The sequence below is a fragment of the Mobula hypostoma genome, chromosome 2 (assembly GCF_963921235.1).
Source record: "Mobula hypostoma chromosome 2, sMobHyp1.1, whole genome shotgun sequence".
Classification (NCBI taxonomy): Eukaryota; Metazoa; Chordata; class Chondrichthyes; order Myliobatiformes; family Myliobatidae; genus Mobula; species Mobula hypostoma.
This window is the reverse complement of record NC_086098.1, coordinates 143,681,144-143,705,704: the sequence shown is the minus strand read 5'-3', so window position 1 is coordinate 143,705,704 and position 24,561 is coordinate 143,681,144. Positions and strand designations below refer to the sequence as shown.

General features: G+C 40.2%; 1 protein-coding gene across 1 annotated transcript in view; it reads right to left on the bottom strand.

Moving 5' to 3' along the window:
• The window catches only part of LOC134342547 (prolyl endopeptidase-like), a 182,915-nt gene that overhangs the window by 99,799 nt on the left and 58,555 nt on the right, over nt 1-24,561 (bottom strand). Inside the window, exons 8-9 of the mRNA XM_063040827.1 lie at nt 16,622-16,813; nt 1,628-1,825 (exon numbers count right to left, since the gene is read on the bottom strand). Coding sequence (XP_062896897.1) covers nt 1,628-1,825; nt 16,622-16,813 — 390 coding nt within the window. The remainder of the gene's footprint in view (nt 1-1,627; nt 1,826-16,621; nt 16,814-24,561) is intronic.

Sequence of the window (24,561 nt, the reverse complement as noted above, 5' to 3'; positions counted from 1 at the left end):
TAGACTCACCCATCACTTGTCAGCTTGTACTCCTTTCCTCCCCCCAACACCTTAATCTGCGCTCTTCCCCTTCCGTTCCAGTCGTGATGGAGAGTCTCAGCCCAAAACATTGATTTTTATTCCCCTCGATAGATGCTGCCTGACTTACTGAGTTCCTCCAATATTTTGTGTTTTCCTAAATGGTTCAATTGTTCTATTACTAAACTATATTAAATTGTAAAATTCTTAAGGGTTGTTCAGTAGAGCTGCAGGTCTGGTGCTACTTTCCAGCTTGAGTTTGATCCTGACCTTTGGCGCTGTCAGTGTTTACTTTGTATGTTCTCTCTCTGACTACAGGAGTTATTTCCCTCTGGCATTTCAGTTTCCTTTCACATCCCAAAAACATGTGGGTGAATGATAGGAGAATGCCTCTTCTCTGTCTGTCATACCACAATATGTAAACAACTGTTGGATTGGGCACTTACATTTATATATCAAATTTTAATCTGAAATGTAATTTTGCAAGATGTTATTTCAAAATAGTGCATGTGCCAGACATAGCTGAAATTCTGCTTAGTGCAGTGAACTGCTAAGCTTCACAAAGTTAAAATCTAATAATTTTTTTTGAACTTGGTTATTAAAGACAACCTTTCTTGTGTAATGTAGACACTTTACTCTTAGTCACCTTGTGTAGACCTTTGAATAAATGAACCTGTTTGTTCGTAGATAATCTGAAATATTGGGAAATGAAAATTTGATTTGGTGGAGGCAAACAAGGTGGTAGCCTCAATTTAAATCCATCAATATCTCTATCTCCATGATCGAGTATTTTCTTTACTACGATGATCACTATCACAACAAATTTTGGTTTAATGAGAAGGCCATGCTGGTAACAGCACCATTGGACCTAAAATTTGCTTTCTATGCATGTTTCCAGCAATTTACAGGAATTACCAGATCATCAGAGGCTTCCCTGTAAACTGCAGATCTCTGGTGCCCACTACCTACCTAATTCACTTATTCATTCATTCAGAGATACAGCATGCAAACAGACCCTTCTGGCCTAACAAGCCTGGCCACCCAATTACACCCATGTGACCAATTCACCTACTGATCCGGACGTCTTTGGAACGTGGGAGAAAACCGGAGCCCCCACCACATTTCTTTTCACATACTCTTCTCTCATGATTGGTGGCTACTCGATATTAGACACTTTTCAGTATTAGGTAAAAAAGAAATACTTAAAATAGAAAATGGATTTGATACAACTGATGTGTGAAGGGAAATATAACCTGTAGCTATTATTCTTTCATACCTTTACTGCAGTCTACCAAGGATGAATTTCTCATTTATCACTCAATTGGAAAATTTCTAATGCAGGGCAGAACTTATTTTCAGGAAAAGTACAGTTCAACAACTCTTACGGGGAGCAAATATAATCTAAGATACAATAACAATTTTTCGAAGCTTCATGAAGTGACACTGTTAATAAGGAAACTTGCTGGATTTGATTTGTTGCATCTTGAATCTGCCGCCTAAAGAATTTCAAAATCAGCTAATGCACAGGGCTATTATATATAAAATACCCCTTTCATCACAACAGCAAAATTTTACTTGACCACATGCATGAATTTTCTTCTTTACTAACTTGGAGTCAAAAAACTCGTAAATTGATAGAAGATTTCAGAGTCCTTCTTCTGTCCACTGTACCCTACAATACTGCCCACAGCCAAAGGAAATGTCTTCAAATGAGTGCCTGTAGCCAAATCATGGAGCTGCAGAACATGCTTCACATCATGAAGGTAGCATAAAACCAGAAAGTTTGTCTTGACACATCCGGCCCATTCTGAAAATATAGATAAACAGCAAATACATTAGAAAATAAAACATTACAGTATAAATATTGATCATATGGGGCAATCTAAAATATGATTTATGCTTCGGATGATCGATGTTTATGGATATATCCCTAGCTTTAGAATTTTATGCTAAAACTCTAAAATCCTAACAATTAAGCTTGTGTCTAATGCCCAGCTGAAAGCCACACTCATTTTGCAAAATCAAGGCTTCAGTATCATGTAGGTGGCAGGGTGGAGACACATCTCTGCCAAAGGAGATGTCAGGTGCTCCTTTGCTTCACCAACCTGCAGGTCACCCCTGGGCAAAGTGTAGCACCTGCTTAGCCACCCACCATCTGATCAGGGTCACGTGAAGCCATGGGAGCAGGTGGTGCATGGTCATACGAGTAGCTGGTGCATATCACAACTCCTGGTTATGTGACCACTGACGTCATACAGACAATCTATGAACAGTATTGATAATGGCTGAGGTCACCCGTCTTGCAAAGACACTGTCAGAAGGCGGCAATAGCAAACCACTATAGAACCACTAGAAAAGTCATAGGCCTGACTTTATTCTCACAAGTCAATGAATACGTTGTAAAAAAAAGATCACTCCTTACTTTGTACATAGTTTTCTTCTTTTGTTTGTTCTTTCTTTCCTCTCCTTTCTATAAATGTATACCTCAGATAAATATTATGTGGAGATTTGTGACAAATATGACTATATGATATATATGTAGAGTATCTGAAATACATCTTATGGATATGCTTGTTTGTTGATGAACTTCAATAAAAAAAAAAGAAAAGTTTGCCACAAGCAATCATGGTCAAAGTCCATGATTGCTCATGTCATAAGACACGGTCCATAATGGTGATAATGAGCATCAGGTCAAACCAAGCTGTCTCACAGTACGAGCTTCTCTTGGAAGATGATCAAACTATCCGAGTAACTCAGCAATAAGGGAAAGGTCCAATTTAATGTCAGAGAAATGTATAAAATATACATCCTGAACACTCATATTACTCGGGAGAATGTATTTGCAGCCTTACAGCGCACTAAGGTAGATAAATCCCTAGGCCTGACCTAGTGCATCCTCAGACTTTATGAGAGGCCCTTGGGGAGATAGTTGCTTCATCACAGAACAGAGACCAGCACATCCCTGGACAGGTCAAATGGCCCACCATGTTGTATCGATCTTCAAGCTTAGTTATCATTCAACCATACGTGAATATAGCGAAATGAAACAGCATTCCTCTGGGGCCAAGGTGCAAAGCACATTATCAACAACACACAGCACAAAGAAAAAAATATAGCCCAAGTCCCAGAGTGATGTGACTGTAGACTGATGGTAAGGTGTCCTGGTCCAGCTTGCTCTTCCACTGAAGGGCGGCTACGACCGAACACTGAGGCAGCATCGTCATGTGGGGCCAGCCCTCAAACCAGCATAGATTCCAGCATGCCCACAGCAGCCACTGTTCTTGCCTACACTGACTACGGCATCTTCTCCCCGGGGATCTGCAACAGGCAACCCCATGGTGAAGGCCCAGTCCTCACCACAACTGAGGCAACGTAGCTCCCCTACCGTCAGCCTTTCCAGTGAACCAGACTTGCAGTATTCTATGTTGCCAATGTCCAACAGGGTCTTGTGAACACAATAAAAATCTCCAAGACAGTCACTTGCACCGTCTCTATACAATGGTATGCAACAGGTCCAGAATACAACACAATGGGATGCAGCAAGTCCAGCTCCATCACTATTCAGAAACTGACTGATGGGATAGACCTGCAGTACTTGATGTTTTTTGTATCTAGCAGTGACTTGCTATTGTAAAAAAGATGTAAAGAAGAAATAGATCTCTGATGGACCCAGAGTGGCTGCTGCAACCAAGCACACCGCCATCTTATTGCTTGATGCTGATTTATACTAAATGCCCTCTGTTTATCATTCGAGTCCTCTCATATTAATAAATCTATCTAAGTCCTATAAACTCTATCAAATTGCCTGATTCCACTATTACCTCTGGTAACTCATTCCAAACAACTTTCCACACCTTATGTAGAGAAAACTTACCCTTCACGTCACCTTTAAGCTTCTCCAATCCTACCTTAAAAGCATGTCCTCTAGTGTTGGACATTTCTACCCTGGGGAACAGATTCTGACTGTCTATGGCTATAAGAGATTTTTAAAATTATTTCAGGTCTCCACTCAGCCTTCAACGCACTAAGGAGAGAAACCCATTTTTGTCCACCTGTCTTTATAGCTTATACGCTCCAATTCAGCCAGCATCGTACTAATGTTGTTCTGGATCCTTTCCAGTCTCCACAACTTTCCTATCAGAATTAAATTTACTATCTCTGACATATGTCATGAAATTTGTTTTGCTGCAGCGTTAGAATGCAATACATAAAATTACTATAAATTACAATAACAAATATATATATAAAGAAGAAAAAATTTTGTACAAAAGAGTAAAAATATTTCATGGGCTGGTAAATTGCCTGCTTAGGAATCTGATGGCAGAGGGGAAGAAGCTGTTCCTAAAACACTGAGTGTTTGTCTTCAGGCTGCTGTGCCTCCGTCTGATGGTAGTAATAAGAAGACAGCACATCCTGGGTGATGGGGGTAACTGATACCACCTTTTTTGAGGCATTGCCTTTTTGAAGATGTTCTTAATGCTGGGGTGGTTAGTGCTCATGATGAAGCTGGCTGAGATTGCAACACTCTACAAGTTTTTGTGATCCTTTGCAGTGGTCCCTCTATACCAGATGGTGCAACTGGTTAGAATGCTCTCCACAGTACATCTATAGAAATTTGCTAGAGTCTCTGGTAACATACCCAGTCTCCTCAAATTCCTAATGAAATATAGCCGCTGTCATGCCTTCTTTGTAATTGCATCAATATAGTGGGCCTAGGATAGATCTTCAGAGATGCTGACACCTAGGAACTTGAAACTAGTCACCTTTTCCACTGCTAACCCCTCGATGAAGACTGGTGTGTGTTCCCTCGATTTCCCCTTCCTAAAGTCCATAATCAAGTCTTTGGTCTTACTATTGGGGCTACAATCCTTCTGAGTACCATCATCTGCTACTGATGAAGTTCCTAATGACTGAGGCCAGTAAGCCTGCCATCAGTATTGGGGAAGTAACTGGAGGAAATTTTGAAGGACAGGATAGATAAGCATTTGGATGGACAGAGTCAGGTTAGGAGTCAGTGTGGTTTTGTGTGTGGGAAGTTACACTTGATGAACATTTTAAAATTTTTCGAAGACGTAACTAAAAAGGAACATAAGAATAGGGCACTGGATATTTTCTCTTTAAGCTTTAGCAAGGCCTTCAACTAGGTTCCACATGTTGGGCTGGTTTGGAAGGTTAGGTTTCATGGAATCCAGGGAGAACTAGTTAAGTTGGATTCAAAATTGGCTTGGAGGTAGGAAGGCACAGCATTTAGGTTGCAGGCCGTTTGTCAGAATAGAGGCTAGTGACAAGTGGTGTGACTCAAGGGCGTACGTTGGGACCCTTGATAACTGTTATTGGATAAGAGTGTTGATATGATAGATTACAGGGGGATCTTGATCAGTTAAGGAAGTGGGCCAAGGAGAGCCAAATGGGTTTCAGTACAGCCAAGCATCGAGTCAAACTTGTATTACAAATGGTAGGGCACTAGCGTGTAATGGAACAGAAGGACTTAGAAGTACAAGTGTATAGTTCACTAAAAGGGGTGTTTCACATAAACAGGGGAGTGAAAAAGGTGTTCAGCATGCCGGTCATCATCAGTCAGGGCATTAAGTATAGCAATTGGGACATTGTGTTGCGGTTGTACGGTTAAACTGGAAAGAATGCTGAAACGTTTTAAGAGGATATTGCCATGATTAGAGTGCCTGAAGTAGGGGAAGGAACTGGCCAGGCTAGGTCATCATTCTTTAATGTGTAGGAGATTGAGGGCAACCATAGTGTACAAGACTAAGGTTAGAGGGGAAAGATAAGATGGATGGCAGCAGTCTTTTTCTCCCTGGTAGGGGAGCCCAAAACTTGGGGCATTGATTTAAGGTGAGAGGATAGAAATTTAAAAGGAACTTGAAGGTCAACTTTTTCCACACAGAGGGTGGTGAGTATATGGTACAAATTGCTAGAAGTGTTCAAAGCAGGTACAAAATAGTTTTTTGGGAACCACTAGATAAACATACGCAGGTGCAGGGCTTAAAGGGACATGGGCCAAATACAGGAAATTGGGATGATGGGTGGGCACTATGGTTGTCAGGGACTCATAGGCCGAATGACCTGCATCCATGTTGTAATGCTCCTCAATGAAAAGCTAATGGTTCCCTAAAAGTAGCAAGCGTTGGAGGAGTCAGATTCAATCACTACATTCAAGAGATATTTAGACGAATACTTCAATAGGCAAGGCATAAAATGCATGCAAATAGGATTAATGCAGATGGATAGAAAGGTCAGCAGGGATGTGATGAGCTGAAGGGCCTGTTTGTGTGTTGTAAAACTCTATAGCTCTGGTTATCAACAAATATTGAAGAAAACATAACTTACAGGCTTATTATACCTTATACTTGACATGCAAAGTTTCAAGTATCCTGGGTCAGAGATTCAAAAACCTTTTGGGCCGAAAGTGGGCCACCAACTTGGCCATAGACCAGGCAGTGAACTCCCTGCAATTGAGAGACATCATCAGCAACCCACGCCCGGGATGGCAAGGCCTTGGTTCTGCACACTTCCAATAAAGGGGGAGTACAAGTGCAAGGGATAGGTGTGACATGGCCCAGGCAGAGGTGCGGAACCACGAGGATGAAAGGCGGGTATCGATGGCAGTGGAGTTGGGGGCACAGGGCACCTGGACAAAATGGGATCTTCCCAAGCATAAGATCACTTGGGCAGAGCTGTGGAGGCTGGCGCCCTTCCACACTTCTTTCCTCGATCGGTCCGTGTATGACACCATCGCAGCTGCACACATGGGGGCTGAAAGAGGACCGCAACTGCAAGCATTGTGGTTAATAGGGTTCACTGGTGCACGTACAGTGAGGATGCGAAACAGCTTTTTCACAAGGATGGTATAGGTGCCGACACAACAAGGTCCGGCTGTCCCTTGATGAAACAGTGGAGCGGGACAGGTGTAAAAAGGGACCAGCTGGCAGAGGGGCAAACAGGGCAATCACTTTCAACAAGGAGAGGGCCACGCCAGTCCTATCAAAGAGGCCTAAATCCAATCTGCTGCAAACAGCCAAATCATGGAAAATGAGGGTTGATGTGGGAGGAAGTTGCAGTTCCTGGAATGGTGCAAACCACACTTCGACCAGACATTGTACTGTGGTTTACCAAAGACAGGGAAATCATCCTGGTGGAGCTCACAGTAGCATGGGAGGAAGGATGCGAGAAGGCTTGAGAGAAAGACCCTGAAGTACCAGTCCTTAGCCCTGGAGTGCAGGGACAAAGGATGGCAGATGTGGCTAGTCCCCTTAGAGATCAGCTGTAGAGGTCAGCATGGAGGTTGAGTCTGAGCTGGGCCTTGATGAAAAGAGCAAGAACCAAGCAGCTCGCAGGATGGGGGAGGAAGCAAAAGGAGCCTCCTGCTGGATATGGAGCAGGTGAGAGGAGTTGAGCTGGAAGTCAGGAGCAGATGGGCAGTGACTTGGCCACCACTGCTGACCCACCAACTGGAGAGTGTAGTGGTTAAGGGCTGAAACACCATAAAGGTTGGGCACCAGCTGACAACTTCTGCTCTGGGCCAAAGGTTACGGTTACCTCATCAGAGAGCACCCCAATGTATAATGCAAGCATCTGCATCTCACCTACTCTCTAAACATCGAATGGCAGACTTGCCTGACTAAAAGGTCACTGAATCAGTAAGGCAAACAATTGTATTGGTGCAGTTCAGGAAAGAAAACAATTTATATAGTAACTTCTATAAACATAGGTCTTAAACCACTCAAATACTTCTGAAGATTTCTGATTGTTTTAATATAAATGCAGCAGCTCACATGTGCATGGAGACTGTACACTAGGAGTGTGCTTATGGCCAGAAAACTCGTTTTCTCAGATAATGACAGTCTAGGGAGAACTGTTTCTATTTTTCAAATAGTTCTGGGAGTTCTTTTATATTCACCAGAGGGCAAATGGAGCCTCGGTTTAACATTTTACCTGATAGACAACAATAGCAATGCTACGTTCTTTGGTACAGCATGAAAATGCCAGTCTGGATGTGTCAAGCTGATAGAATGGCACTTGGGTCATCTGACTCAAAGACAAGAATGCTACAAACCAAATCAAGAATGACATTCAGAACATCTCATGCAATCACGCTGGCATTGGTGTGCTCATTTACAGAGAATAACCTTTCCAGGCTGAATGACAAATCAAATACTGAAAAGTTACAGTTACTGAAGCTTTAGCCATTAACAGTGATACAATGAGAGGGAGAAAAAATAATAATATGGAAAATTAGCAAGAATATGAAAGGTAAAGAGAACAAACATTACAAAAGAGACAAAAAGGAATCAAGAGTCAGAGATACAGCATGAAAATAGGTTCTTCAGCCCCTCTAAGCTCATGTCACCTTATCAACCCACCCATTTACACTAACCCCCTAATCAAAAATCCCATCAGATTCTTTCAGTGCCCTACAGAATAAGGATAATTTACAGTGGCTAATTAACCAACCAACCTGCGTGCCTTTGGAATGAGGGAAGAAATGGAACACCTGAAAGAAACCCAGGCTGTCACAAAGAGAACTTGCAAAATCTACATAGATTCAGTCATGACCTTGGTTTGCTAAGGGTCTGGCACTGTATACTAAGTACACCACTGTTTTCGCCTTTCTCAGCCATGGTTAATGGTTATAAATGAAATTCAAAAGTTTAGTGAGTGGGATTGATAAGCTGAGAAGACATACAGACACATGGAAATATTAAACATCTTTACAGAAGTGTGCCTAAAAGAGGGGCTAAACTAAGAACTTACCATTCCTAGTTACTGGCGATTTGAATGAAATCGAGGAAGTGGAATAAAAAAATGAGAATAGTAATCATCCCAGAGTTCTGAAAGAGGTGGCTGAAGAGATTGTGGCAGTATTAGCAGTAACCTTTCAAGACTTAATAGATTCTAGCATGGTTCTGGAGGACTGGAAAAATGCAAGCGTCACACCACTCTTCAAAAAGGAAAGGACACAGAAGATAGGAAATAATAAGCCAGTTAGCCTGACCTCAGTGATTAGAAAGATGTTGCAGTCAATTGTTAAGGATGTACTTGGAGGCAGATGATAAGGTAGGCCAAAGTCATTATGGCTTCCTTAAGGCAGGGGTCCCCAGCCTGGGGTGCAAGGACCCCTCGGTTAATGGTAGGAGTCCATGGCATAACAAACAGTGGTAACCCCTGCCTTAAGGGAAATCTTGCTTGATAAATCTGTTGGAATTCTTTGAAGAAATAGCAAGCAGGATAGACAAAGGAGAATTGGTAGATGTTGTGTACTTGGATTTTCAGAAGGCCTTGGAAAAGCTGCCACACATGAAACTGCTTAGCAAGATAAGAGTCCATGGTATTATAAAAAAGCTACTAGCATGGATAAAGCAAATGCTGTTTGGCAGGTGGCAAAGAGTGGAAATAAAGGGAGCCTTTTCTAGCTGTGTTCCATAGGGGTCTGTGCTGGGACCACGTTGATTTATTTGATGAAATTGATGGCTTTGTGGGCAAGTTTGCAGACAATACAAAGGTAGGTGGAGGGGCAGGTAGTTTTAAGGAGCAAAGAGGCTGCAGCAAGACTTAGATAGATTAAGAGAATGGGCAAAATAGTGACAGATGGAACACAGTGTCGGGAAGTGTGTGGTCATGCACTTTGGTAGAAAGAATAAAAGCATGAGGAAAGCATTCAAAAATCCAAGGTGCAAAGGGATTTAGGAATCCTCGTGCAGGTTTCCCTAAAGGTTAATTCGTAGGTTGAATCGGTGGTGAGGAAGGTGAATGTTAACATTCATTTTAAGAGGACTAGAATTTAAAAGCAAGGATATAATTCTGAGGCTGTATATGGCACTGGTGAGGCCTCACAGAGTATTATGAACAGTTTTGGGCCCCTTATTTAAGAAAGGAAGTGCTGACACTGGAGAGGGTTCAGAAGAGGTTCACGAGAATAATTTCTGGATTAAAGGGTTAACAAACTAGATAGGTATATGGGGGAATTTGAGGTGGGGGGTTATATGGCAGGCAGGGTTTAAGGGTCAGCACAACATTGTGGGCCGAAGGGCCTGTACTGTGCTGTACTATGCTATGTTCTATGTCAAACGATTGAAAACTTTGGGTCTGTACTCGCCGGAACTTAGAAGAATGAGGGGGGATCATATTGAAACCTATCAAATGTTGAAAGGACTACATAGAGTGGATGTGGAAAGAATCTTTCCTTAGGTGGGAGAGTTGAGGACCAGAGGGCACAGTCTCAAAATAGAGGGATGCCCATTTAGAACAGAGATGAGGAAGAATTTCTTTAGCCAGAGGGTGGTGAATCTGAATTCATTGCCACAGGCAGCTATAGAAGCCAGGTCACTACGTGCACTTAAGGGGGAGGTTGATCAGCTCTTGATTAGTCAGGGCGTGAAAGGTTGTAGGGTGAAGGCAAAAGAATGGGGTTGAGAGGGAAATGGATCAGCCATGATGAAATGACGGAGCAGACTCGATGGGCGGAATGGCCCAATTCTGCTCCTTTGTCTTATGATCTTGAAGTAATACTAATTAAAAACATCACAATAGAGAGAATGTGTCTTTAGGAATGAAGGAACAAAAAAAAAACAGGGCAATCATATAGTTTGGTGTGTATGTCCTTCCAAAGAATTTGTAGTTAGCGGGAAATGGTCTCTGAGGTAACCTCGACAGAATAGACTGGGCCCAAACATAGAGATCAACGAAATTGTGCCAAGATATATGGGAGAGATTTTTAATGGATTTTTTTTGCACCTGTATTTACTCAGGATGTGGACACAGAGCCTATAGAACTAAGGCAAAACAGCAGTGGGTTCATAGACCACATGTGGATTAGAAGAGGTGGTGCTTGCTGCATTGAGGCAAATTAGGTTGGATAAATCCCTAGGGTCTGACAAGGTGTCCCTTCAGTCCTTGTGAGAAGATCCTAGCAGATGTGTTTAAAATGTCTTTAGCTACGGGTGAGGTGCTGGCGGATTTTAGGACAACTAATGTTGTTCCGTTGTTTAAGTAAACCTTTAAGTATCAGCAGGAAATTATATGCTGGCGAGCCTGATGTCAGTAGCGGGTAAGTTATTGGAAGATGTTCTGAGGCGCCATGGTAGTATATGGTTAGTATGACTGTATTACAGCTCGGGGCTTTGGAGTTTGGAGTTCAGTCCCACCGCCCCCTGTAAGGAGTCTATCTTCTTCATGTGGAATGCATGGGTTTTCTTCAGGTCTTCCAGTTTCTTTCCACAGTCCAAAGACAAACCAGTTAGTAGGTTGATCAGGTCCTGCATGGGAATTTATTCAAGAAGCTTCAGTTGGCTGGCATTCAGGAGGAGGTAGTAAACTGCATTTGACATTGCCTTTGTGGAAGAAGCCAGAAAGTGGTAGTAGATGGTTGCCTCTCTGACTGGAGGCCTGTGACGAGTGGTGTGTCAGAGGGATTGGTGCTGGGTCTGTTGTTGTTTGCCACTTATATCAACAATGTGGGTGATAATGTGGTAAATTGGGTCTGCAGATCTGCACATGACAAGAAGACTGGGGGCAAAGTGGACTGCGAAGAAGGCTATCAAAGCCTGCAGCAGGACCTGGACCACTTGGAAAAAAATGGGATGAAAAATAGCAGATGTAATTTAATACAGAGAAGTGTGAGATGTTGCACTTTGAGAGGACACACCAGGGTAGAAATTAGAGTGAATGGTAGGGCTGAGCACTGAGGAATGTGGCAGAACAGAGGGAACTGGGAGTACAGATCCATAATTCCTTGAAAGTGGCATCACAGATATATAGGGTCAGGAAGAGCTTTTGGCACATTGGCCTTCATAAATCAAAAGTACTGAGTACAGGAGTTGAGATATTATTCTGAAGTTGTACAAGTTGTTGGTGACACCTAATTTGGAGTATTCTGTGTAGTTCTGGTCACCTACCTACAGGATAGATATCAGTAAGATTGAAAGAGTACAGAGACTTGAGGGCTTGAGCAGGGATCTATCACACCAAACAAGATCCAAGATTCAGAACGTACAAGGAATCCACTGAAACCATCCAGCAGGGTGCAAGATGCAGGCAAGGACAGCCTGAAGGCACACACTCAATGATTCAGGAACAGCTTCTTCCCCTCTGCCATCAGATTTCTGAATGGACATTGAACTCTTTCTTTTTATTGAATAAGTATACAAAAAGGTAAGCCATATAGGCACTAATACACTGTTAGAATATAATAAAATTACAGAAGATATTAATACAAAAAAAATACTACAAACAATGTAATTTAAACATAACGTACCAAGGTAACATAATAGTATACTAATTTTTATATATATATCAATAGAGAAAAGGAAAAAAAAACCCCAAAAAAACCCCACCATGCAACTAACTAAAAGCAAAGCAAAACAATGGGCTAACTTGAAACCAAACAGAGTTAAAAAACTTAAAATCACGTCCTCAATCCCGACCTCCATTAAAAACAGTAAAAAAAACAAGGGTATATATTACATTAAATGAAAATATTGAATAAAAGATCTCCAGGTCTGTTCAAATTTAAATGAGTCATAAAAATTGCTTCTAATTTTTTCCAAATTCAAGCATAATATCGTGTGAGAAAACCAAAAAAAGGTAAATGGAGCATTCAGCTCTTTCCAATGTTGTAAGATACATCTTTTCGCCATTAAAGTAAGAAATGCAATCATTCTACGGGCTGAAGGGGAAAGATTACTGGAAATTTTAGGTAGTCCAAAGATAGCAGTAATAGGGTGAGGAGAGATATCTATATTCAATACCTTGGAGATAATATTAAAAATGTCTCTCCAAAAAGTTTCCAGAGTAGGGCAAGACCAAAATATATGAGTTAAAGAGGCTATCTGCCCCGGACATCTATCACAAAAAGGATTAATATGAGAATAAAAGCGCGCTAATTTATCTTTGGACATATGTGCTCTATGAACAACTTTAAATTGAATTAGGGAATGTTTAGCACAGATAGAGGAAGTATTGACTAATTGTAAAATCTGCCCCCAGTCATCCACGGAAATGATAAACCCCAATTCCTGTTCCCAATCTACCCTAATCTTATCAAATGGAGCTTTCCTAAGTTTCATAATAATATTATAAATCATAGCCGATGCACCTTTCTGACATGGATTAAGGTTAACTATAGTATCTAAAATGTATGCAGGAGGAAGCATTGGAAAGGAAGAAAGTATAGTACTTAGGAAATTTCTAACTTGTAGATATCTAAAAAAATGTATTCTTGATAAGTTATATTTATTAGATAATTGTTCAAAAGACATAAGGGAACCATCTAAAAATAAATCCAAAAACCGTGAAATACCCGTAGTCTTCCAAATTTGAAAAGCATGATCCGTAAAAGAGGGAGGAAAAAATATGTTACCTAAAATAGGAATCGCTAACCCAAATTGATTAAGATCAAAAAATTTTCTGAATTGAAACCAAATACGTAAGGTATATTTAACTATCGGGTTAGACACCTGTTTAAGGCGTTTCAAATCAAAAGGAAGAGAGGAACCTAAAATAGAGCCAAGTGTATAACCCTGAACAGATTGTAATTCCAATGCTACCCATTTAGGAATGGATAGTATATCCTGGTCAAGTAACCAGAATTTCATATGTCGAATATTAATTGCCCAATAATAAAATCTAAAGTTAGGTAATGCTAAGCCTCCATCTCTCTTAGCTTTCTGTAAATGTATTTTACCCAGTCTCGGGTTTTTATTTTGCCAAATAAATGAAGAAATTTTAGAGTCGACTTTGTCAAAAAAAGATTTTGGAACAAAGATTGGTAATGCCTGAAATATATATAAAAATTTTGGCAAAAAAATCATCTTAACTGCATTAATACGACCAATCAAAGTTAAATATAAAGGAAACCATTTAGATGAAAGTTGAATAATATGGTCAATTAAGGGTAGAAAGTTAATCTTAAATAAATCTTTGTGTTTACAAGTAATTTTAATCCCAAGATATGAAAAATAATTATTAATCAACTTAAATGGAAAGTTATGATATAAGGGAAGTTGTTTATTAATCGGGAAAAGTTCACTCTTACTAAGATTTAATTTATAACCTGAAAAAAGACGAAATTGTGCTAATAGCTCTAAAACAGCCGGGATGGATTTTTGGGAATTAGAAATATATAAAAGTAAGTCATCAGCATAGAGTGATATTTTATGGGACTTTAAGCCCCGAGTTATCCCAGTAATATTTGGAGATTCTCGAATGGCAATTGCAAGAGGTTCTAATGCAATATCAAATAATAAAGGACTAAGAGGACAACCTTGTCGAGTACCTCGAAAAAGAGGGAAAAAAGGTGAACTTAAAGAGTTAGTACGGACCGAGGCCACAGGAGAATGATATAACAGTTTAATCCAGGATATAAATTTCGAGGTAAAATTAAACATTTCAAGCACCTTAAATAAATAAGGCCATTCTACTCTATCAAAAGCTTTCTCAGCATCTAAAGAGATAACACACTCAGGAACGGACATTGAACTCATGAACATTACTTCGTTACTTTTTCTCCCCCCACTATGTTTTGAAACGGAACCAGAGGACATGACAGGACAAGTCACTGCATGGGATGTCCCACGGGCGCTGAACATATGGGCAATAGAAACAGGGGTCTAGCACACCATACAAGATCCAAGATGTAGACTGTGCAAGGAATACACTGAAACCATTCTGCACATAGTAGCAGGATGCAAGATGCAGGCAGGGTCAGCATATACCGAACAGCACAACCAAGTTGCAGCAGTTGTGTACAAGAATATCAGTGCTGAGTATGGATTGAATACACCCACGTCCAAATGGGAAACACTTGAGAAGGTAATGGAGAATGAGAGCTAAGATCCTGCAAGACTTCTAAATACAGACTGAAAAGCAGGTACTGGCCAACCAACCAGACATAGCAATACTGTACAAGGAATAGGAGAAAGCAATAGTAATAGATGTGGCAATCCCAAATGACAGTAAGATCAGAAGAAAGACTATGAGAAACTGGAGAAATATCGGGGCTCTAAAGAGCAGAAACAAACGATGTGGAAGGTTAAAGCCAGAGTAATCCTGGTGTTGATAGGAGCACTTGGAGCTGTGACACCTGGACTGGGAGAGCGGCTCCAACAAATCCCAGGAACAACATCTGAGATTTAGGTCGAGAGCACACTACCACAAACAGCAAGGATACTGCACCAAACAACTCAAGCTCTCAGGCCTCTAGCAGAAGACCTGAAATTGAGGGAAAAAATAAACTTACACACCACCCATAAGGGGTGAGAAAAATAAAAATATACTGTAATTTAGAGTTTTTATTATGTATTGCAATGTCCTGCTGCTGCATAACAACAAATTTCATGACATGTCGGTGATATAAATCTGATTCTTTATATATTGGAGGGAGTTGGAAACCCACCTAGTTGGTTAACGGCTGGAATTCATTTTCTTGGGAAAGAGGTAAAGGCAGAGACTATCAACACATTTAAACAATACCTGTATGTGCACTTGAAGAGCTCTGATCTGCAGTACTGCAAGTATTATGCTAGAAGGCAAGATTATGTTCGGCATGTTTGGCACAGCATTGAGGAGCGAAGGGCCTTTATTGTGCTGTAGGCTTTCTATGTTTTTATTAGGCCTGCTTTGAATTTGATTATATTCAATATGCTAGGCTCAAGAGCCATCTTCTAAATCATAAGTTCTTCATGATTCTAGTTAGAGTTTTTAAAATCAGTCCATAATTTATCACCAACTATAGGAGCAACAATGTGTTAAAATGACTAAAGACTTCCAATCGTTCCAGGGTCAATCAGCATTCCATCACACTGCACATTTAAAAGGAATCAAACCTTGAATAGCAAAGTCCACGAGTTATTGTTACCTGACAGATCATCTTTAAATTTCTTCATGACCTCAATTCACTCCTCAGAAAAAAACTGTTCGTGATGTGTATATGAATAGTAATCAATTATTAGCCCGTCAAGCTTGAGTTGCTATTTAGATCATAACTCATTTTTAACATTTGCCTTGTGTTCCAGCTACAGATGTAATTCCAAATTTCCCACTGCTCTAACATCAGTGTCTCACTCTGAAATTCCTTGCCCCAAGTCTTCTTAAAAGTAGGACCGATAAAAAAAACCTCTTAATCAAGCATGCCCTCTTTGCAATTCTAATAAATTCTTTCAATTTCTTTGCAGTGTCTACCAAGTGAAAGCATGAAGGTAAGCTGTTTGTGGATGCTTCTCTCTCTCATATAGAAATTTCTAATTGTTAACCAATTTTTTAAGGATGACCTAGTTGATTATGTGACCATAAAAAGTGTTCAGGCTAACTGTTCCATAATTTATTGACACCTGCTTTCTGTACACCGAAGATGGTCCTTGGTTTTAAAAAAAGATGAAAAGTAAATTCACAGAAAGAGAGGAAATATGACAAACGTGCTGCTGTCAAGCGGTTTCAAAAACACCATCAAAAGCAGTGAAAGCAGAACATGACAAAGTTTACCAATGTGCACTGATGCCTTCTAGATATTACATGCATTTTTTGTTGCACATTCTTAAAAACCCCATCCACGAAAATGTGTATGTAAAGGCAAAACAAAAAAAATTACACTTACCAAGTACATCTTTCTCATGCTCTGGAACCAAGGTTTTCCATTTCGAAGGATCAGGATCACTGAAGTCAATATTGATTAAGCAATAACACGGAGCATTGAGATTTGTTTTGAACGTGAATATTGTTCCTTCATTTGTGATGTATTCATATTCTGCATCGAAGTTATCCACAAGCTTCACCCATGGCAGAATTCCTATTAGAACAAAACTCTATTAATTCTCTGAAGTTGTGCATATTCAGTGCTTTCAGATAGATAGGAGACAAAAAGGAAAATCAAAAACTGCAGATGCTACAAATATAAAACAAAGACTAAAAAAAGCAGAAAACTCTCAATGAGTTTGGCGGCAAGAGTGGAAGGAGAAACAGAGTTAATATGTCAGGTTGAAGACAAGTTGTGGGAGATAAGAGACACTTTCCTATTATTCTGCCAGAGAATGTACAAAGGTCTGTATGGGAGGCTGGTCCAAAATGTTAAATAAGAGGTTCTGCAGATGCTGCAAATTTAGAGTAACACACAAAATTCTGGAGGAACTCAGAGGGTCAGGCAGCAGGTATGGAAAGGAATAAAGAGTTGATGTTTAGGGTTGAGATCCTTCTTAGGGATTGGAAAGGAAAAGGGAAGAAACCACAATGAGACGGTAGGGGGAAGGGAAAGGGATACAGGCTAGAAGGTGATAGGTGAAGCCAGGTGAGAGAGAAGGTAGGTGGGTGGGGAAAGGAGATGAAATAAGAGGTGGAAAATTGAGGGCTGAAGGAGGAATCTGATAGGAGGAGAGTGGACCACGGGAGAAAGGGAAGGAGGGGGTGCACCAGAGAGAGGTGATAGGCAGGTGAGGAGAAGAGAAAAAAAGAGGGGAGCCAGATTGGGGAATGGAAGAAGAGAGAAGGGGTGGGGGGTGAAATTACTGGCAGATAAATTCATTGATGTCCATGCCATCAAGCGTTGCTACCCAAATGGAATTTGAGGTGTTGCTCCTACAACTGCATCAAATCCTGTTTCCCAATTTCCCACTCCATTGGACCATTACCATTTTGCATATCACCCAAATTGGTTCGCCAATGATGCAATAAACTTTGCCCTCTACTCAGTCCTGTCCCACCCAGAGAACGATGTCTCCTGCATCATTGTTCATCAATCTCAGTTCAACATTCGATATGATCATTCCTTTGAAGCTGGTGGGTAAACTATCCTTCTTGGGGCTCAACACCTCCCTCTGTAACTAGATCTGGGGCTTCTTGTTGGAGAGACTTCAGACAGTCCTTGCTGACAGCAATATCTCTAGCTCCATTTACACTGCTGACACACAACAGTACTGCTGAATCCAGTTCTAACCACATCATTAAGATCACAGATGACTCAACAGTGGTTGGTCTCATCAGCAACAATGATGCATTGACATACAGAGTGGAAGTAGAGCGGCTTGTGAAGTGGTCCGAACATAACGAGTCTCAGTGTGGAAAAGACTAAAAAAATGATTGTGGACTTCATGAAGGTACAGGCTGACCACACTCTACAGCACAACAACGGTTCTTCCATAGAGAGAGTCAGCAGCACCAAGTCTCACCTGGCCCTTCAACCCCATCTCTTTAGTCAAGAAAGCACAGCAGTGGCTCCACTTCCTAAGGAGACTGAGGCTCCCCATCCACATTCTACCAGAGCACCATTGAGAATGCCCTGACCAGATACATCATCATCTGGTATGGGAATTGCAAGGAATCTGACCGTGAGACCCTGCAATGGATTGTGAGTACCGCTGAGAGAATCACTGGGGTCTCTCCCCCCACCCCCTACATCCAGGACAGACACCAGAAATGGTGCGTTTGCAGAGCCCTCAGCCTGTTCAAGGACCCCACCCATTCATCCCGCACTCTCTTTGACCACCTACCATCAGGCAGAAGGTACACCAGTACAAGAACAATGACCGTTGGACTGGGCGACAGCTTCTTCCCTCAGGCTGTGAGACTACTGCACACCCCACCACCACTCAGTACGCATTATTTATGATGCGCCAATACCATTATACTACTGTATATTTAATTATATTACACTAGATTCAACTTTATGATTATGATGCACCAATACCATTATACTACTGTACATTTAATTATATTAGATTAGATTCAACTTTATGATTATTTATGATGCACCAATACCATTATACTCCTGTATATTTAATTATATTAGATTAGATTCAATTTTGTCATTGTGCCAAGTACACAAAGCCAATGAAATGCAATTAGCATCTAACCAGAAGAGTAGTATTATTTACAAAATGACTGCGAATAAAAAGTGCTACAGCATACAAATATAAAAGTACTGAGACAGTACAATATGGGTGCAATACTGCTTAGCGCTGTGATGTGAGGTTCAGCAGGGTCACAGCCTCAGGGAAGAAGCTCTTCCTGTGCCTGCTGGTGCGGGAGCATATATGTCATATACGTATTACGTCACCTTGTACATCTACAGTTTTATCAGTTTATATTATGGTGTTAATGTTATTTTATGTGCTGTTTGTGATATTCCATATGTGCTATGTCTTGCACCTTGGTCCCAGAGGAATGTTGTTTCTTTTAGCTGTACACATGTGTACAGTTGAGTGACAATGAATTTCAACTGGAACATGACAGTGGCCTCAGTGTGGCAGTAGAGGAGGCCATACACTGGGAAAGTTGCATTGGGAATCGGGATTGGAATTAAAATAGTTGGCCACTGGGAAATACTGTGACTGGTGCTGTGCCACAGTGGTTGGACCTGGGTCCACTATTTAAAAATTTTTATTTAGAGATACAGGCTCTTCCGGTCCTTTGAGCTGTGCCGTCTAGCAACTCACGAATTAAGCCTAGCCCAGATAGGGGTGTAGAGACAGCTTTTGATGCAAAAATCCATATAATGGATACAGAAATTGGGATGTTATGCTGAAGTTGTAGAAGTGACAAAAATAATGGAAAAGATGTGCAAAGATTTGAGGATTAAAAGAGACTTCAACCTAAAATTTTTTCTGCAATTTCAGTTTGATGTGGTATTGGAGAAGTAGGCAAAATAATATTCAAAAAGTTTCTAATCTGCAAATATCTCAAAAAATGTGATCTAGGCAAATTATATTTATTAGACAACTGTTCAAAAGACATGAGACAATTATCCATGAATTAATCACGAAAACATGTTATTCCCTTCGTTTTCCATAAAAGAAAAGTTGATCAATTCTGGATGGTTGGAAGAAAAAATTGGATATAATAGGACTTGATAGGATAAATTTATTCAATCCAAAAAATTTACGAAATTGAAACCATATTCATATTGTATGTTTAGTTATTGGATTAATTGTTTGTTTATTCAGTTTATTAAGTGCAAAGGGAAGCGAAGCCCCTAAAATATAAGCCAATGAGAACCCCTGTACAGACTCGCACTCGAGGTTCACCCATCGTGGACATTGAATTTCATCCAAATCTTGTGTCCAGAACGTTAGATATCGAATATTAATTGCCCAATAATAGAATCTAAAGTTCAGCAATGCCAAAGCGCCATCTTTTTTTGATTTCTGTAAATTAGGGGTCGTCAACCTGTTGTTTGTGATGGACTGGTCGATCTTTAAGAGACTTTCCCAGTAGATCCCGAAGAAAAATCAAAAATAAATACTGTTGTAATGTGAGCATTATAAAAGTAATACTAATTAGGATAACGGTAATATAGCAATATTTTCGCTAAAAACCTGTTTGTAAAGAGAGATTGTTTCCGGGTTGCGGGGGTTTAGTTCCGTTCTTTCTGCCCAGTGTGCATGTGTGCAGTTCCCCCGCCACGCACCACGTTTTCAGCGTAGCCTGTGCTGCATCAAAGTGACCAATCGGATTAGGTAAGGGTACAGACTGTTGCAAACATCAATATACGACAGTGTCCCCAACCTCCGGGCCGCGAAGCATGCAGGGGTGCACCGGTAGTTGGGATGCACACAGCACATCTTTAAGAAAAAAAGCCGAAATAAGCAAGCTAATTAATTAGGTGAATGTCGGCTCAGATCAGAGGTGACGCAATCCGCAGTCACTCGTGATACCCTGATAGCATAGCGGAGGCTCCACGAAAGAAGGCGAAAACATACAAATTCCATCCAGAATGGGAAGAGGAATTTCTATTTACCTTGGTGAAAGACAAGTGTGTTTGTATGTTGTGCCACCAAACACAAGCACTGACTAAAAGAGGGAATCTGGAGCGGCACCACAACACCAACCACCAGGAATTTAAAGACGCCTACCCCCCAAAGAGCGCAATTCATGCCTGGAAAGTTGAGCTGAAATCGGGGTTGAAGGCCCAGCAATCGTTTTTCACCAATCATGCTGCTCAAAATAAGCCTGCTATTGAAGCACCATTTCGTGTAAGTCACCTTTTGGCTAAACACAAGAAGCCTTTTACAGATGGCGATTTATTCAAGGAAACAATGGTCATTACTGCAGAGACTGCTTTTAATGACTTTAAAAACAAAAACAGCATCACAACCGCAATACATAATATACCGCTTGGCGCTGCAACAGTGACAAGGAGGGTAGAATCACTGTCAGAGGACGTGGATCGACTTGTCACACTGTGAATATTTTTCACTACAGTTCGATGAATCCCTGGATGTAATGCAAACAGCTCAGCCTGTTGTATTTGTCAGAATGGCTTTCCAGGATTTTACAATAAAGGAGGACTTCCTCACTCTTTTGCAATTACAGGAGAGAACGAGAGGTGAGGATATTTACAATGAGTTTAAAAAATATGTCCGTGAAATGACATCCCCATTCATGAACTGGTGACAATTACTACTGATGGGGCCCCAGCAATGTGCGGTGTGTGCGTTGGCTTTATAGCACTAAAAATCAGTGCCTACTTCAGGTTAACTTATCTATGTGAAATTGCATTTTCACAGATGAAAATTATTAAATCTAAGTACAGGAGCTGACTTACTGACAGACACCTCACTAGGGTTGCCAGCTTTCTCACTCCCAAATAACGGACAAAAGTAGCAGTCAAATCCCGGGACATTTGTGTTTACCTCGAGAAAGACTACCATGACCATGAAGCCTTGCACGGGCACCTGTGTGTGCATTCGTGATGTGCCGATTTTTTTTACCCCACGAATCAGTTTTGGCTTAATTTTCATTATTTCTACTTTATATAGGCCGTGTATTTATCATATCATTCCTGCTTTTACTATATGTTAGTGTTATTTTAGGTTTTATGTCTTATTTGGTATGATTTGGTAGGTTTTTTTTTGGGTCTGGGAACGCTCAAAAATTTTTCCATATAAATTAATGGTAATTGCTTCTTCGGCGTAAAGCATTTCGGCACGCAAGGTTTCATAGGTACGCACTACCTTAGCGGGGAAAATACGGGACAGTTGGCAACCCTACACCTCACAGACTGTCTCAGACTGGTTGTCTGTAGTTATGAGCCAAATTTCAGGGAACTAGCAGAAAGTATTCAGCCCCAGTCATCACACTGAATGCAACAGTCAATTTTTATTCATTTATTTTTCCTGTTGAAATAAAATTAAATAATGAAACTTAGAATTAAAGGTGTGAAGTACTGTATATTCTTAAAGAAAGACAGCTATGGCCTGTTTGATATGCTAGTTTCAGTGTTTTCTTGTTTGAATTAATTTGAAAGTTTGACAAAAGTATTTTGTGTAATTCAAATACAATTCGCCCAAATAAAAGGCCTCAAATTGGAACTACAATCTGAGCTGTTTTTTCTCTAAACGATTTAGTAGGTAGATCTTGCGTTTCACTGAGGTCGAGGTAGGGGATCTTGGGCTTAAAAAGGTTGGTGACCACTACTGTAAATATTTCTTACTTAACCTAGGATTTTTATTCTGCCATATATATGAACAAATTTTTATCCTACCATATATATGATGTAATTCTGAGGTAGCTTCCTTGACACATATGTTCTGGTCTTGCCTTCTTTTGGAAAAATATTGGAAAGACATTTCTGATATTATTTCAGTAGTTTTGTGCATTGATTTATAATCTCATCCTATTACTGCAATTTTTGGATTACCAGTGATAGACTCTAGTCATTTATCCCCTTCAGCTTGCCGTTTGATTGCATTTGTTACATTAATAGCCAGAAGAACCATTTTATTTAAATGGAAAGATTCTAATCCCCCTACTACATTTCAATGGTTTTCCTAAAGTATAACGTGTTTAAACTTGGGAAAAATTAGGAGTGGTGCTATTGATCCTTGGGTTAAATTTGAAAAAACTTAGAGGCCATTTATTCAACATTTTATATGATGTAAGCTGACCTTTTCTGAATCCTTTTCAATAACTTTTTGTTTGTGTATCGAGGAGCGGAGTTAATAACAAATAATGATTTTAACCGATGAAACATGGCTGTCCAGCCTTTGTTTTGTTTTTTTTTAGTGTAGGGGGACTTTTTCTTTGTATAAAATTATTCGAATCGTTTTCATGTTCAGTTATTAAGAGATTGGGAGGCTTAAATTACATATGTTACTCGGAGTCTGTGTCTGTATACGTTAACCATTATTAATGTAATCCCGATCTCTTCGTATCATTATCATTGTTATTTTTATCAATTCTAAACTTAATAAAAAAGATTGAGAAAGAAAGAAAAGAGATTTCAGGATCCAAACAGATTTCAGCAAACAAAGAATCAGAATTTAAAATCACTGGCATACAACATGAAATATGTTGTTATGCGGCAGCAGTACGTAATAGAAACTGTAATCTACAGCAAATGTATATAATAGTTAAATTAAATAAGTAGTGCAAAAACAGTAATGAGGAAGTGTTCATGGTTCAATGTCCATTCAGAAATTGGATGGCAGAGGGGAAGAAGCTGTTCCTGAATCACTGAGTGTGTGCCTTCAGGCCCCTGCGTCTCCTCCCTGATGATAGAAATGAGAAGAGGGAATGTCCTGGATGATGCTGCCTTTTTGAGGCATTGCTCCTTGAGGATGTCCTAGATGCTGTGAAAACTAGCCTATCATGGAGCTGAGTGAGTTTACAATTTTCTGCAGCTTATTTCAATCCTATGTAGTGGCACCCCCCCACACCCCCCATTACCAGACGGTGATGCAGCCAGTTACAATGCTCTCCATAGTACATCTGGAGGAATTTGCAAGTGTCTTTTGGCGACCTACTGAATCTCCTCAAACTCCTGATGAAATATAGCTGCTGTCATGCCTTCTTTGTAACTGCATCGATATATTGGGCCCAGGATAGATCCTAAGAGATGTCGACACCCAGGAACTTGAAATTGCTCACCTTTTCCACTGCTGACCCCTGGGTGAGGACTGGTTCCTTTCTTAAATCTACAATCAGCCCTTTGGCAAAATAAATACTTGGGATTACTTGACAATGGGCCAGTCTTCAAGCTATTGCTTGTTAATGCACTAGTGTTACTGAATCAGGTGTACAAAAGTGAATGAGAGAGCAGCACTTTTAATTTGCATAGTTTAGAAGAGACAGGGATATGAAAAGTACAGGCAATCCCATCTTATGGCCTTTTGGGGAATGAAAATTTTCACTTACGAAATTTACAAATTATTATTCAAAATTTTGAGATAAAATACAAAATTCATTCTCACAGAATACATCTGGTTAAAAAGTTAATAAATCATTTTTCTTTGACCTGCATTCCTTGATGAATGCATAGATAATGTGGTCCATTTTATCAGAATATAATAATCCCCCCATCCCCCATCATATAATGTGGGAGTCATCTGTATTTAAGAATGGTTATGAGGAAGACCACAAAATGAAGCTTACAGATGTACAGAGTACTATATATCAGTGGAGCATATACTAAATTAAAGTCTGATATGTCACACCTATTTCTTGTTAAAACAAATGAATCATATTTCTAAGTGTGAAAACAAACTCACCTAAATGTCAAGAACACACTGATTTGAATGCTATTTAAATGCTTTTCAAATATCATAA